A 15,975-nucleotide genomic window follows, 5' to 3' on the forward strand; every position below is an offset into this window, starting at 1 on the left:
GCCTTATCCTGTTTTTGTATCCTGAAAAACTCCCCAGTATTTGCAGATGTCAAGCATAGCCATTCTATGATACAGCCACCACCATGCTTGAAAATAAGGAGGCAGTTACTCAGTGATGTGTTGTGTTGGATTTTCCCCAAACATAGGGCTTTGCATTTAGGCCAAAGAAATTGTATTCCTTTTCCAAGTAATTTTTTCAGTATTACCTTAGTGCCTTGATGCATACAAAATGCATGTTTTGGAATATGTTTTTTGTGTGTATATTTAGGTTATTTTCACACTGTCATTTAGGCCATTATTGTGGAGTCACTACAATGTTGATCTATCCTCAGTTCTCTTCCATCACAGCCATTGAACTCTGTAGCCATTTTTTTATTTTATTTAAAAAAAAATCTACTCCGTTCAGAAGGACGACTATCTTTGAGGTGTCTGGGTGATTTAATACATAATAGCATATTATAATAGCACCGCATATTTATTAACTAGACAATGCTTAAATAGATATTCAATGTTTGGTTTGTATTAGTACCCAATCACTGCCCTATTGTATGAGGCTTTTTTTGTACCACTAAAATTACAAAAACACAATAAAAACTGATGAGCATGCTTTGTAATATTTCTAAAACAAATGCATTACTAGTAAGTGATATCGTTTGATTTCATTTTTTGTGACAGAGTCAATTAACCAAAATATCAGATGACAAAAAGGGCAGGAGGTTACAGTGGTAATGCGAATCAAGTCATATTTGTGCCTGTGAGATTGAATCTGACCAGTGTTGCCATGTTCACAACTTTCCAGGCAAATTGGGCTACGTTGAAAACGATGTCGCGGGTGAAAATGTATTGGTCGTGGGTTGCGGGTTTTTGGGCCATTTCTAATTTGCTTAAAGAAAATGGTATGTGTTTTATGCATGTTCAGTTTTAGGGTCTTGGGGGCCACATGAGTTTGAAATGCAAGTTAGGGAACTCCCTCGCATGGTTCTTTTTAAATGGGGAAAAGTCCTCAATGAAACTGGCATTAAATGTGGCGCATGATACATTTGCCTCTGTTGGCCATCAAGCCTATTAATCGATATGCCATTATAGGCTACCATTTGATACAATAAATGTTGAAATGACAATATCACTGGAGTCATTGCAAATCAATGTGCCACTTGTGTAGCCTACTGGAGGTGGCAAACCAATTTAATAAATAGCCTATAACTTCAGTTTATTGTTCTTGTAGCCTTATGTTATTATGCATTTTTTTAATTGAATATCCGAAACATACTTGCAGTGAAGCCGCTCAACAACTACATCATACCAGTCATCCAACAGACTCCCATTCAGAGTGACACACAGAAGCATCCAGGTTCAACGCCCTGCTCAAGGGCATGTTGACAGATCTCCCACCAGGCCAAAAAGCGTGAACCCGAACCCTCCAATATTGTACACTTACCATAATTAGGTTTTAGTCCAGAGAGTACAGGAAAGTTATCTAGATCATCATTTACATTTACGTCACTCTGGATAAGAGCGTCTCCTAAATGAGCGACGTAAATGTAAATGATGATCTAGATAACTTTCCTGTACTCTCTGGACAGGAAAGTTACAAACTTACAAATCATCAATAAGACATTGCAGGGATCTAGCTTGCGGACTTAATATAAAACTTGAGTCATCGGCATACATGGACACCTTTGTTTTTAAGCCTTGGATTTCTAATCCTCAAATGTTGTTATTGGATCTGATTTTAATAGCTAGCATTTCGATGACCATAACAAATAGATATGGTGACAGCGGACACCCTTGTTTAACTCCTCTTGACAATTCAAAACTCTAAGTAGCCGTTATTTACTATTTTACACCTGGGGTTGCTATACATGATTTTTACCCAATTTATAAGAGAATTACTGAAATTGAAAAAAAATGCAGGTATTTATAAATAAAATCCAGTCTTACTTTATTCAAATGCCTTTTCAAAATCCGCTATAAAATACCAAGCCTGGCTTAGATGTTTCATGATGTTCTATTATTTCTAGTAGTTGTCGTATATTATCTCCAATGTATCATCCATGTAAAAAAAAAAGTGATCAGGATGAAAAATACTGGTAAAACCCTTTAAGTTCTGAGTGCTATGCATTTCGCTAGTATTTTTGCATCACAACATTGAAGTGTAAGGAGCCTCCAGTTTTTTTTTTTATATAAAGACCCAGTCTATTTGCCATCTTGTTTTAATAATAGAAAAATAAGACCTTCCTGCTAAGTACCTGACAGACTACCATTTCTATAGGAGTAGTTAAAACAAGCTAACAATGGAGCTTTTTACCAGGTATTTGTCATCCTGATCTGACAGTTTTTTTTACATGGATGATACATTGGAGATAATATACGACAACTACTAGAACATCATGAAACATCTAGGGTTTTTCCAGACTGAAAGGATTTAATAGCCTCAAAGTGCTTCCTCTGTAATTTGGCCTTCGCACTGATCTTTAATTTGTTAAATTTTCCATTTTGTATATTATTTGGAAAAAATTCCTTAACAGTCTTCATTCAGTGGGAGAGGATGATACAGAAAAGAGAACATCTGCCTAAAATAATTAGCTTCCTCTTTTAAAATATAATTCGGAAAATCATAGATGACTCGTCTTCAGTAACGAGTTTCTGCAAATTATTTTGTTAGCGTTCCTGTATTGGAAATTCAGGAAGAATTTTGTGCATTTTCCTCCATATTCCATCCAGTTTGCTTTATTTTTGTAATAGATTACATCAGATCGTTCTTGAATAAGTTCAAGTTTGTTTTTCCTCCAACTTATTTTGTATCTCTGTAGTATCGTCTTCATTGCTATCTACCTGTACTATTAGTTCATGGATTTCCCTTGTTAGTCTTGTCTCTTTAGCCAGAAACTGCTTTTTTATTGTTGATGAATATTGAATGACCTCTGAAGGTACATTTAAAAAGGTATCCCAAACAATAAGGGGATTTGCTGAACCTATATTATACTGGACAAATTCAATTATAAAATTATTTTGTCTTAGTTAAAAATAAGTTGTCCTCCAGTAAATGTGGATTAAATTTCCAATATCCCTGTCCACGTGGGAAAATCTAAGAGTTATGTGAATAGCAATTAGATGATGATCCGATCGCATTCTGTCTCCTATTAAAACTTGAATCTTTGATGCAAGAGAGATAATCAAGCTAGTCGTCTTGACTACTTGTCTAAGTCTCCATGTATATCTCACTAGGTCTGGGTTTTTTTAGTCTCCAAATTTCCACTATTTCTAATGTGTCCATAATATTTGTGATTTCCTTAAGGGCATGGTGATGATAGTTTGTAGAGCGATTACCTTTACGGTCCATTGAGGTACTTAACACTGTTATAGTCTCCTACCATAATGACATGATCATTTGTTGCCTGTAAATTCAATAAATTGGTATGTTTTAGAAGTAGTATGGATCATCTTAATTTGGACCATATAGATTGAGCCAAATCTTTCATCCACTCATATTCAAAAGGGTCCACCTTCCTTGTGAATCATCCCTGACTATTTGCACTTTCAGATCGAAATTTGTGTTAATTAATCACACCTTTTGAGTTCCTTTGTCCACGACAGAAAATTTCACCACCCCATTCCTTTTCCCACGCAAATTCATCTAAGGATGTAGAGTGAGTTTCCTGTAAACAGTATTTGTTATATTCCTTTTCTGGTCTTTTTTAATAATCTGCTAAACCGTAACAATTATAACTGGCTATACTTATTTCACCCCTTACCATAGCTAGATACTATTCTCAGTCTAAATTGACCATAATTAGTGCTTGTAAAGATACTGCCATCAGATGTATTATGACAGTCAAAATTAGAGCTTTCAAATTGTCTGATATTTAGAATTCAAGAAATAGGTTCTAGCAATATTTGTTTTATTCCCTTGCCTGTGAGCCAATGCCACAGATGTTAGAAAATTGAGACAAGATTGAGTAAATCTGAGTAGGCTCGTGTGTATGTGATTTAGTGAGTGTGTGCACGATGTCTGCATAAGAGTAGGACTACAATGTGTGATGTCCAAATAAATAACTCTGCCAATTTGCATGGTTGAGTGTGTGTGTAATATGTAGTGCATATTGCCTTAATATTCATGATAATTGTAATCCATATCATATCACCGTCATAGTTGCATTATAATTAGCTTTAACATCATTGAAAAACACATCCCAGCATTTCCATAGCAATTGACATTTCACATGATCATGAAAGAGACCTTGCATTACTCTAGAGATGTCTTCACTACAGTACAAATGTATTCCGTACAATGTTATTATTCCCCAATGCCCCTATTCTGATATCTTCCCCTTGCTTGTTGTAAACATATCAACATACATAAAGATAGAAAAACAAACACATTAAATAAAACATTTCAACAATAGAGAGGGAAAGAGGAGTGAAAGAAGAGAGCGGGATCAGGTGTGTATGTATATAAGTCCGTATGTGTAAGCGAGCATGTAATTGGGAACGTGTGTTCATATCGACTTCATAGTGTTCAGATATTTTTACAGTTCCCACACTTTGTTTCGTAACCTGAAGTCCCTGTAGAATTTAGTACAGCCATGGTGTTATGGAGCTGTCTCGGAATAAGCTGTCCATCTATAAAGAGAGTTTGTCCACAATGAGAAAGGCACGTTTATCCTTCTCCCTTTGCCTTTGTACCGGATACAGTCTCTTACGACGTTCATTTATCTCCCTTGGAAATTGGTCATCGAGACCGAATTTGGTCCCTTTAAGCTCCCTTCCCCTGCTTTTGATCAGCTCCTTTTGTTGGTAGTGTTCAAATTTTGCGATGATTGGTCGGGGACCCTTAGGCTTGGAACTCAGAGCGACAAGACCATGTAATCATTGGAAAGCCACCTTGTTTACAGTCTCTATAGGAAGTTAAGGCGGATTGCATGAATTCTCTGATCATGCCCTCTGGATTATTGGATGCGTCCTCAGGAATCCCAAAAAGAAAAGAAAAAAAAAAAGTCAGGCATGCTACGACTTTGTATGTCTAGTAGCGACTCCATCACCCTGTTTTCCCTGAGTAGACAATCCATGTTGGAATTGTGGATGTTTACCTTGGCTGCGAGTGCCTTGTTTTCCTTGGAGCGTGAGAATATCACTCTAGCTAAACTCCCCCTCAGCCCTGCTACCTCCTCACACAACTTTTTCAGTGTTGCATGGATTCCAGCCAGAGCACTAGCCTCTATTTCAACGGTAAGTAAATCGTCCGTGTCTGTAGATTAATCTTTTTCTTCCTCGGGTTAAAGTTCTGTGAGGTAATCTGATCTTTCCATGATGGAGTATGTTGTTCCTCCAAAGCGTAAAGCTGTTGGTACTCGTCAATTTCCCTCAGGATCTCCTTAGTATCCAGGTTGGCTCTTTACTGCAACCAGTTGTTTTGCGAAAAGATAACAATGAGTCTTTCCCACAACGACGACAGGTGTTTAGTACAGCCAGCTAGCACTCGCGGAATCCATGCAAAAAAAGGGAACACAAACTTGCAGTCCCAGCCGAGTGTAGACCGTACAAACAACAAACCGAGTGTAGACAGTACAACATTCTGTTGCACGCTTGGATGACGTATCTGATATGTTTAGATAATTAAATTCTAAGTCAAAGCTCTATCGCAATTGCCGATCAGTTGTTAGAACGCATTAGATTAACAATCTGACTGTTATTGTCAATTTATTTAATTTTAAAAAATTGCCTAAACACTGACTGTTGTTGACAAGCACATTCAGTATATACAAACACCACATAAGGCTGCTGAGGGGAGGACGGCTCATATGAATGGCTGGAACGGCACAAATGGAATGGCATCAAACACCTGGAAGCCATGTGTTTGATACCATTCCAATAATTCCGCTCCAGACATTACCATGAGCCTGTTCTCCCCAATTAAGGTGCCACAGACCTCCTTGATATACACATCATTAATTCACTATTTTAAATTATGACACCATCCTCAGTATCCTATTCCAGCAGGCCATTGGAAACAACCACTTACCTCAAAATCGCCTCGCTATTCATGTTGAATAAATGAATCGGTTTGAACTAAGCAAGCTGCTAAATCGTTCAGTTTACATCTTGTCTAGGCTAATGTAGACTATCTGAAATTAGATGTAGGCCTGTCAAGGGATATAGGCTGCCTGTCTTTATCTGAGCAAACCATGGCAAAGTTGAATTACAATCATAAACCCAGATTTTACTCTAGCCTATGCCTATTTAAATGACAAGTCAATCTAGCAAATGGGCCATTTATAACGGGTTGTAGTCTTAACATCTGGCACATAATAGAATAATTGGCATATAATAGCCTAACAGTTTGTTCATCCAAGTGTTTCTTGCTCAGAGATTGAGATCTGCTGTCCAACTTTAATCAAACTCTCCTGTCTGCTTTATATATAGTTAAAGCCGTGGTATATCAAACCTCTAATGTCGTTACAAGTTCCTACGCTATTCCTTGATTGTCTCGATAACGTTATGAAAAAGGTTATTGTATAAATATGGCAACTTTTGGGGAAAATAAAATTGGGCTAGTTTTCAGGCCTTTTGGGCAGGTTGAGTAGTCATTAGACTCAATTTTAGCAGGACCTGGCAACCCTGAGTCTGACTAGTAGTAGAAGCGTTGTCTTCTCTTCCCTAGCAGTAGAAACTAAAACATAGAAAAACAAACTAGCTTTTGAACAAATGTAAATTAGGCTTACCTGTGCACAGCTCTTCTAAAAAATAATCTTTCACCCAGCTCTTTCACCCAGCCCAGCCAGGCAGTGTTGCTATATAGGATTCTTAGTTTTGACTTTGTGCGATGAATTTACCAGCTATGAACCCCCCCCCCCCCCAAAAAAAGACAGAAATACTTTGAAACAGCTACTGTAGCATAAATGTGATCATAATTGACTATTTTTATTCACAAATGCGAGTGAAATATGGCTGGTGAAATAGACATCTTGCCTGCCAATGACAAAATCTACCCGCATTTGGCAGGTGGCCGGTGTTCATTTTAGGCCCTGATGTCAACTTCTATTATTTCACTCAGAGTGAGTCCATGTAACTTGTGTTTTGTTAAACCACATTTAACTGAACTAAATTAGGCTTGCCTAAACAAAGACACTTGTTTAACAACAATAATTAAGTTATTTATTTTTACAAATAAAAAAAAATATTCCACTAACATTAAAAGGTATTGTGTATATTGTTGACAAACCATGAAAATGAAAACCAAGGGATCTGAATAATTTTGCAAGGCATTGTATGTGTCTGCCATTCATAGTAGTCACAGAGCCACAATTTGTGTGTCTACCCTAGTTGTGAGAGTGTTACCTCTAGACAAGCTGAATTGGTGTACATGTTAAAATGTGGACTCACGCTGGTGACTTTGCGATAGATCTGTGCAGCGTTCTGGCACTCAGAGTAGGGGTACTCCGAGGTGGCCATCTCCAGCATACACATCCCAAAGGCATAGACGTCCACTGCCTCGTCATAGTGCTCCTCATACATCTCTGGGGCCATGAACTCTGGGGTGCCTGGGAGGATAGGGGTCAAAGGTTAGAAAAGAGGATACTATTAGAATCTGGAGGCTGTTGTCCATTTGAGAAAGAATAATAAACGACAAGACACCATGTGTTACTGGTGCAGTCTGGTTGGATCTCCTACCTATGACACTTTTGGCGAAGGAGGCCCTCTTGAGTGTGGCCAGGCCCAGGTCTCCTATCTTTACAGAGCCAGTGGGGCCCGTGATGAAGATGTTGTCACACTTCAGGTCCCTGTGGATGATAGGAGGGTCCCGGGTGTGGAGGAAGTGGAGGCCCTTTAGGATCTGTCTACACCAGCTCCTTAAGACCTTGGGTTTCATCACCTTGAAACGCTTCAGATACCTACAGGAGGGAAGGACATCAGTATCACCATCCATACATTCTACAGTCTTAGGATTGATAATTGACTCAAAAAAATGTAACTTGGGCCAACTTGGTGCAACTATTAATGTGCATATCACCCCTTGCCTCTTTTTGCAGTACTAGGGATAAAAACGAACTTAGTCATCTTATCAATGATAAATAATACTCCAGCACACATGTTGACTGGTTTGTTGGGGGAATGCATTAGAAAAAATATTTGTGTTGCGTTTATGAATAGATGCAGCCCAGTTATAGCCTGTTCCGTTGACCATCATCTCTCCCATCTCCAGCAGGTCTGACAGCACACTCACGTTTTGAGGGTGCCGGAGGTCATGAGCTCCGTCACCAGGACAATGCACTTCTTCCCTTTGAGGGGTGACTCCCAAAAGTCATAGAAGCGGACGATGTTGGGGTGCTGCAGCCCCTTCAGCATCTCGGCCTCCTCCTTAAACCGCTGACGCTCCACTTTGGTCAGCTTACGGTCCTGAGGGAGGGGAAGGAAGGGGACAGAGGTCAAATCCAGGCATGTGGCCAGGAAATCAAATAAAATGAGGGAAAATATGCCTGGTTGAACCTTGGTAATTTCCAATGTTCTTCATAATCAAATGTTGCAACACTCTATACAAACTGTGGACAGAGATCATGTGAAATGAAGAGGTAATTAACATCAGAGCATTTCCAGAGGGACCTATAAGCAGGATGGGAGAGTGGGCCTACAGTACGTGCAGGAAGCGCTTCCCTTGCGCTCCGTCTGTTTGTCCGTCTGGTATTAGTGTGTGTCTGAGCGCCATATTCAGCTCACTAATTGAAACAAATGTTTGACCGAGCTGGTCACCACAGGGCAATGACGACTTTGGGCAGTGAGGACCAGTACGGGAAAGTGAAAAATAAAGTTAATTACAATTATATATTTTACGGGGACTGAAGCCGAGTTAAGGCTGCCAGGCTTGCTAGGACAGACCAGATACAACTTCAATTAGCACTACATTTTAGTCATTTAACAGACGCTCTTATCCAGAGCGACTTAGTCATTTCATTTCATGCATTTTTTAGTTTTTGTACTGGCCCCCCTTGGGAATCGAACCCACAACTCTGGCGTTGCACACACCATGCTGGCGTTGTAAACACCATGCTCTACCAACTGAGCCACAGGGAAGGCCTGAGGTGTGTCACACTAAGGTGTGAAGCAAGACGTTGAGAGGCCTTTGGGCCCAACAAGTGGTAGGAGTCTCACAGCCTGCCCCACCCAAATCCAGAGGCCTTTGAAGTCCCCTTGTGCTGTTCAGAGACCATTCACTGGCATTTTCTACAAGAAATCTGCCTCCAGAAATAAAAGCTTCTCCCAAGTGGGTGTGACACCTACTCCCGTTGCCTACTGCTTGGATTCCACCTGGCGATCTGTTCACCGTCTACACTGGCCTGTCTCCGTCTGGTACAGGTACCCTCTCTCCTGAGCTTTCGCTCGCCTCCAGCGCACACACACACACACACACACACACACACACACACTTGGGGTGAGTGACTCTGAACTTACAATGGCTAGCCCAAAGTCTTTATATACAATGACAACATTTTTTGCATTTTGCCATTCGCCTCGCGACTCCTGAGTGCTTTGTTGACTATGTTTCCCCAACCGTGGAACAGACTCTTTGTTCCCACACTTGGGACTGACTATTGGTTACACACTTTTGGCCTCCTATCCTAACCACTTCTCACCAGCTTTGTATTCATGTTACCTGATGAAATTGTTGTACAATATGATCTTGTCATCTAATGCACATTCAAAATGTCATAAAATCAACATGGCAGATCTCTCCCTGTCCTCTGCCGTACCCTGATTGTATTACTACTGATAATATCTGGAAATGTGCATGTACACCCTGGCCCATCTACTGTTGCTAGCCCCAATTCTGACTTGTGCGCCGATATCTGTTTCAATGATTTCTGCTCTCGTAAAAGCCTGGGCTTTCTGCACGTTAACACGAGAAGCTTATTACCTAAAATGGATCAATTGAAAGTGTGGGTTCACAGCTCCAATCCAGATGTGTTGGTCATTACTGAGACGTGGTTAAGGAAGAGTGTTTTGAATACTGATGTTAACCTTTCTGAACATGCCTTCCTTCATGAACTGGCCTCTAAAATTGTATAGAAACAGCGTGATCCCCCCCTGCCGAAGACTCCTGGACCTTCTCGTTTGATATTTTCAGTGGTATTGTTAACGAACACGCCCCAATAAAGATAATTATAATTAAACAGGTTCAGCCCCTGGTTCGACCGTGATCTTGCAGAGTTACTAGACCTCAAGAATTGCATTTGGCAAAAGGCTCGACACACGCATACTCAGGCTGACTGGCTCTCGTTCAGGCAAATGAGGAATCAGTGCACTCAGGCTATCCAGAAGGCCAAAGTTAGTTATTTTAAGGAGCAATTCCCTCTGTGGGTCTAACCCCAAAAAGTTCAGGAAAACAGTTAAAGGCCTATAAACCCTATACCTCACAGCTGCCCATGTCCCTTAATGTTGATGTGGTTGTTACTGACAAGAAGCAAATGGCTGAGCTTTTTAAATCACCACTTCATAAAGTCAGGATTCCTATTTGACTCAGCCATGCCTCCTTGCCCGTCCAAATTTCATCATCTCCCACCTCTTCTAATGAGACTAGCCCCGACACCTCTCCCTCTTTTTCCCCTGCCCAGCTACAAAGCTTCTCCCTGCAGGCGGTCACTGAGTCAGAGGTGCTAAAGGAGCTCCTTAAACTTGACCCCCCAAAAAACATCTGGATCAGATGGTTTAGACCCTTTCTTCTTTAAGGTTGCTGCCCCATTTTAAACGGTCTCTCCCCTGGAGAGTATCCTATTGCTTGAAAGGAAGCCACGGTGCATCCTTTATTTAAAATCAAGCTGATCCTAACTGTTAGGCCTATTTCTATTTTGCCCTGTTTATCAAGTGTTGGAAAAACTTGGCTTTCTTGATGTCTATAGTATTCTCTCTGGTATGCAATCTGGTTTCTGTGTCAGTACAACCTTAAAAAAAGGTCCTCAATGATGTCACCATTGCCCTTGATACCAAGCAATGTTGTGCTGCTATTTTTATTGATTTGGCCAAAGCTTTTGATATAGTAGAAAATTCCATTCTTGTGGGCCAGCTAAGGAGTATCGGTGTCTGAGGGGTCTTTGGCCTGGTTTGCTAACTACCGCTCACAAAGAGTGCAGTGTATACAGTCAGAACATCTGCTGTCTCAGCCACTGCCTGTCACCAAGGGAGTACCCCAAGGCTATATCCTAGGCCCCACGTGCTTCAATTTACATCAACATAGCTCAGGCAGTAGGAAGCTCTCATCCATTTATATGCAGATAGTCTTATACTCAGCTGGCCCCTCCCCAGATTCTGTGTAAAAGCTCTAAAACAAAGCTTTCTTAGTATCGAACAAGCTTTCTCTGCCCTTTAACTTTGTTTTGGAGGTGTTCAGAACAAGGTTGTGTGGTTTGGTAAGAAGAATGCCCCTCTCCCCACAGGTGTGATTACTACCTCTGAGGGTTTAGAGCTTGAGGTAGTCACCTCATACAAATACTTGAGAGTATGGCTAGACAATACACTGTCCTTCTCGCAGCACAAATCAAAGCGGAAGGCTAATGTTAAATCTAGACGTGGTTTCCTCTAATGTAATCGCTCCTTTCACCCCAACTGCCAAACTAACCCCGATTCAGATGACCATCCTACCCATGCTAGATAAGAAGTAATTTATAAAAATAAAATAAAAAAGTCAGGTACGGGTGCTCTTAAGCAGCTAGATGTTCTTTACCATTTTGGCCATCATATTTGCCACCAATGCCCCTTATAGGACACATCACTGCACTCTATACTCCTCTGTAAACTGGTCATCTCTGTAAACCCGTCGCAAGACCCACTGGTTGATGCTTATTTATAAAACCCTCTTAGGCCTCACTCCCCCCTATCCAAGATATCCACTGCAGCCCTCATCCTCCATATACAACACCCGTTCTGCCAGTCACATTCTGTTAAAGGCCCCTAAAGCACACACATCCCTGGGTCACTTGTCTTTTGATTTCGCTGCAGCTAGCGACTGGACTGAGCTGCAAACAAACACAAAAACTTGACAGTTCTCTTCATACAAAGACTCAAATCATGGACACGCTTACTGACAGTTGTGGTTGCTTTGTGTGATGTATTGTGGTCTCTGCCTTCTTGCCCTTTGTGCTGTTGTTTGTGCCCAATAATGTTTGTGCCATGTTTTGTGCTGCTGCTATGTGTTGCTATGTTATCATCTTAGGTCTCTCTTTATGTAGTGTTGTCCATCCCCTCAGGAGGCCTTTTGGTAGGCTGTCACTGTAAATAAGAATTTGTTCTTAACTGACTTGCCTAGTTAAATAAAAATAAATATGGTCGTGGAGAATAAGGGGTGTAAGCATAGCTCAGCAAACAGACACTTGCTGCAAAGCACCATGTGGCTTACTTCAGTAGGACCAAAGGCTCTTTCACAGTGTGAGAGTGCATGGTGTTGAAGTGATAGATACCAGGGCCAACATATAGACTTAGACACCATAGAGCTCTATTGAAAGCACACATTCTATGAACTAAGGCTGTGACTAGTGGTCACGATACCAGTATCATCATACTAGGAAGTAAGGAAGCAAAGGAAACAAAACAAAGCAGACTGAATGAGACTAAAAAAGTCCTAATGTTGAAAGAAAGCCTTATGTTGTCACCCAGAGTCACGTGTTTATTTTGCAAGCTAAATCACACAATATTTTACAAAAGTAGGCTTTTAAAAAAAGGACCATAGATTTCAGTTTTAAAAATTGGTATCGTAGTCGTGCTAGTTGTGACCCCCCCCCACCAGGGGTGAGGATCTGATGTCCCTGGGGGACACAAGTGCACACAGGCAGACACATCCCACATCACACTGCAGGGGAGAGAAAACATTAAATCTATCAATATCTTCCTTCTTTCTCCCACCCCCTCTCCTCTGCATTCCATTTACGCCCCTAGTCCCCCATTTTCATCAACCACTCCTTTCTGATCCTATCACCTCAGCTCCCCCTCATCTTCTCCATCCCTTTATTCTCTGTCCATTCTTCCCCATCCCTCCATTTGCTTACCACAGAGAAAGAAGCACCAGTAGCTCTGATGGGTTCCTTAGTGTGATGCTTTGCTTTCCCTTTAGAACACAGTGAGAGTAGTCACCCAACCCAGCGACACACAGAAGTGGACGCCATTAACGATAAGATCTGATGAACATAAAACCAAGAGATCGAAATCCATTCAATTATTCAACCTACGGATTGGAAATTGGAGAGTGAGAACAGCGATGAATTCAATGAGTGAGCATGAGACTAGTAAAACAAAGTGAAGAGATTATTTTAAACAGAGGTTGTGTGTGAGTGAGAAAAATAGGGTATTTTAGTAGGCCTAATAGATGCAATATGACGCGCAATGAGGGGGAGTGATCTGGAGGAGTGTGTCAAGTATTATTAGTCGTATGTATGGGACACACACACACACTCCAAAGAAATGCTTACTTGCAGGCTCCTTCAACAATGAAACAATAAATAATACGAACAAAAGTATATGGCTCAGTAGAATAGAAATTTTAGCCTATGTACAATACAGGAAGGCAGAAATTATAGTCCAATATTTACATGTTTTGGGGAACAGGGGATTGGGAGACAATTGTTTAAATTGTGCAGTGTGTTTGTGGGGGGTATTTTTCACTGCACTCTGAAGTCCAATAAATAATTGACAGCTGCAGAGAGGCTGAGCTGTACTATGGTAGGCGGCAGCAGGCAGGGGATGGGCTGAGTGGGGCTGTCCCCAAATGCTGCTCCACACGAGGATCCCTTTACACTAAAACCCCCTCCTTGAATGACTACCTCATCTCTGTACGCAACACATCATCTGTAAGGTCCCTCAGTCGAGCACTGAATTTCAAACCACCGATTCAACCAGACCATGGTGGTTTTCCAATGCCTTGCAAATAGGGGCACCTATTGGTACACGGGGTAAAAAAAAGAAAGAGCAAACATTAAATAGCTCTTTGATCACGGTGAAGTTATTACACTTTGGATGGTGTATCAATCCACCCAGCCATCACAAAAGATACAGGCGTCTTTCCTAATTCAGTTGACGGAGAGGAAGGAAACCACTCAGGGATTTCACCATGAGGCCAACATTTAGAGTTTAATGGGTGTAATAGGAGAAAACTGAGGATGGATCAACAACATTGAAGTTACACCACAATTCTAACCTAAAATAACAGCGTGGAAAAGGAAGCCTGTACAGAATACACGGGTGGTCCCGTGTGGCTCAGTTGGTAGAGCATGGTGTTTGCAACGCCAGGGTTGTGGGTTCGATTCCCACGGGGGGACCAGTACAGAAGAGGGAAAAAAAGAAAATATGAAATGTATGCATTCACTACTGTAAGTCGCTCTGGATAAGAGCGTCTGCTAAATGACTAAAATGTACAATGTAAATACAAATATCGTTTGCATTAAGGGACTAAAGGAAAACTGCGAGAAAAAAAAAAAATAAAGTCTCAAAGAAATTAAGTTTATGTCCTGAATACAAAGCGTTATGCTTCGGGCAAATCCAACACAGTAACACTTCATAGTTTCAAGGATGTGGTGGCTGCATCATGTTATGGGTATGCTGGTCATCAGCAAGGACTAGGGAGTGCTTTTGGGGGGATAAAAAAAAGAAAATAGAGCTAAGCACAGGCAAAATCCTAGAGGAAAACATGGTTCATCTGCTTTCCAAAAGTCACTGGGAGACAAATTCAGCTTTCAACACAAGGCCAAATATACACAGGAGTTGCTTACCAAGAGACATTTAATGTTCCTGAGTAGCCTAGTTATAGTTGACTATGTCAAGACTTGAAAATGGCTGCAATGATCAACTTGACAGAGCTTAGAGAATTTAAATAATGCGCAAATATTGTACAATCCAAGCATGCAAAGCTCTTAGAGACTTACCCAGAAAAGCTCACAGCTGTAGCTGCTGCCAAAAGGTGATTCTATCACGTATTGACTCAGGGGTGTGAATATTTACGTAATTTAATACATTTGCAAAAATGTTCGAAAAACCTGTTTAGATGGTGTAGATTGTTGAGAAAATAAGAAGCATTTAATCAAATTTGAATTTAGGCTTTAAACACAAAATTGGCTTAATCTCAAAGTGTGCTCATTTCATTTAAAAACCTGTTTAGATGGTGTAGATTGTTGAGAAAATAAGAAGCATTTAATCAAATTTGAATTTAGGCTTTAAACACAAAATGTGGCGTTAAGTCTCAAGGAGTGTGAATACTTTAAGGCACAGTACATCCTAAAAACCGAAGTGTTATTTGTTTTAATAGGGCTGTAGCAGTCCCGAAAATTGTATTGTAGCCAATGCATCCATGAATTAAACTCAATTGGGCATTTTTCAAATAGCTGTGCTGTAAACATTGTGTGTACATGCATGTGAGCTCACGCACAGGTGTGTGTGTGTGTGGAGAGAGACCCAGCTAATGTAGCAATCTTCCAGAACAGGCTGTATAGAGTAGCCCAGATTGAACCAGGCAGAGGTGAAGGCACACAGAGCCATCCCATCAGACCATGCTCCCTCAGCTTTAACTCTATTCATACAAGAATGTACGTGCGATTGTTTCATGAATGAGGACAATCTCACCTGGCATCCCAGAAGTAGGTGAAATAGTTATATTACCAGTATAACTCTTACAGCTCCAGAGCCCTAACATAATGCCTTAAAACTAAAATCACCACCAGCTTCACCAGGCCAATGTCCAGTGCTTCATGTCTAACAATTCTGATGATTGTCCGACTGGATAAAGTTCAGTTACCACTGAAGTCTTATGAGCTGGGTCACTACACATTGAGATACATAATATGGCCCATTCACAAACAAAAGTTCAGAATTGTAGTGGCAAACATGAAAAGATGACCTGATGTGTCGCTTGGGCAGCATGACAGGAAGCAATTATTAGTGACCCATCCGAATCAAAGATCAGAGAAACTGGAACTATACAGACACACTGAAGATCCATGAGAA

General features: G+C 40.8%; 1 protein-coding gene across 12 annotated transcripts in view; it reads right to left on the bottom strand.

Moving 5' to 3' along the window:
- LOC106566616 (serine/threonine-protein kinase WNK2) overlaps nucleotides 1-15,975 on the bottom strand; it is a 96,225-nt gene that overhangs the window by 54,191 nt on the left and 26,059 nt on the right. For all 12 annotated transcript variants that reach the window (XR_006758514.1, XM_014134798.2, XM_045693055.1 and 9 more), the window contains 3 exons: nucleotides 8,225-8,397; nucleotides 7,672-7,892; nucleotides 7,384-7,541 (listed from right to left, as the gene is read on the bottom strand). Coding sequence is in view for 11 of the 12 variants with exons in the window: in XM_014134798.2 (XP_013990273.2) it covers nucleotides 7,384-7,541; nucleotides 7,672-7,892; nucleotides 8,225-8,397 (552 nt within the window). In the remaining variant the exon portion in view is untranslated. The remainder of the gene's footprint in view (nucleotides 1-7,383; nucleotides 7,542-7,671; nucleotides 7,893-8,224; nucleotides 8,398-15,975) is intronic.

The sequence above is a fragment of the Salmo salar genome, chromosome ssa13 (assembly GCF_905237065.1).
Source record: "Salmo salar chromosome ssa13, Ssal_v3.1, whole genome shotgun sequence".
Taxonomy (NCBI): domain Eukaryota; kingdom Metazoa; phylum Chordata; class Actinopteri; order Salmoniformes; family Salmonidae; genus Salmo; species Salmo salar.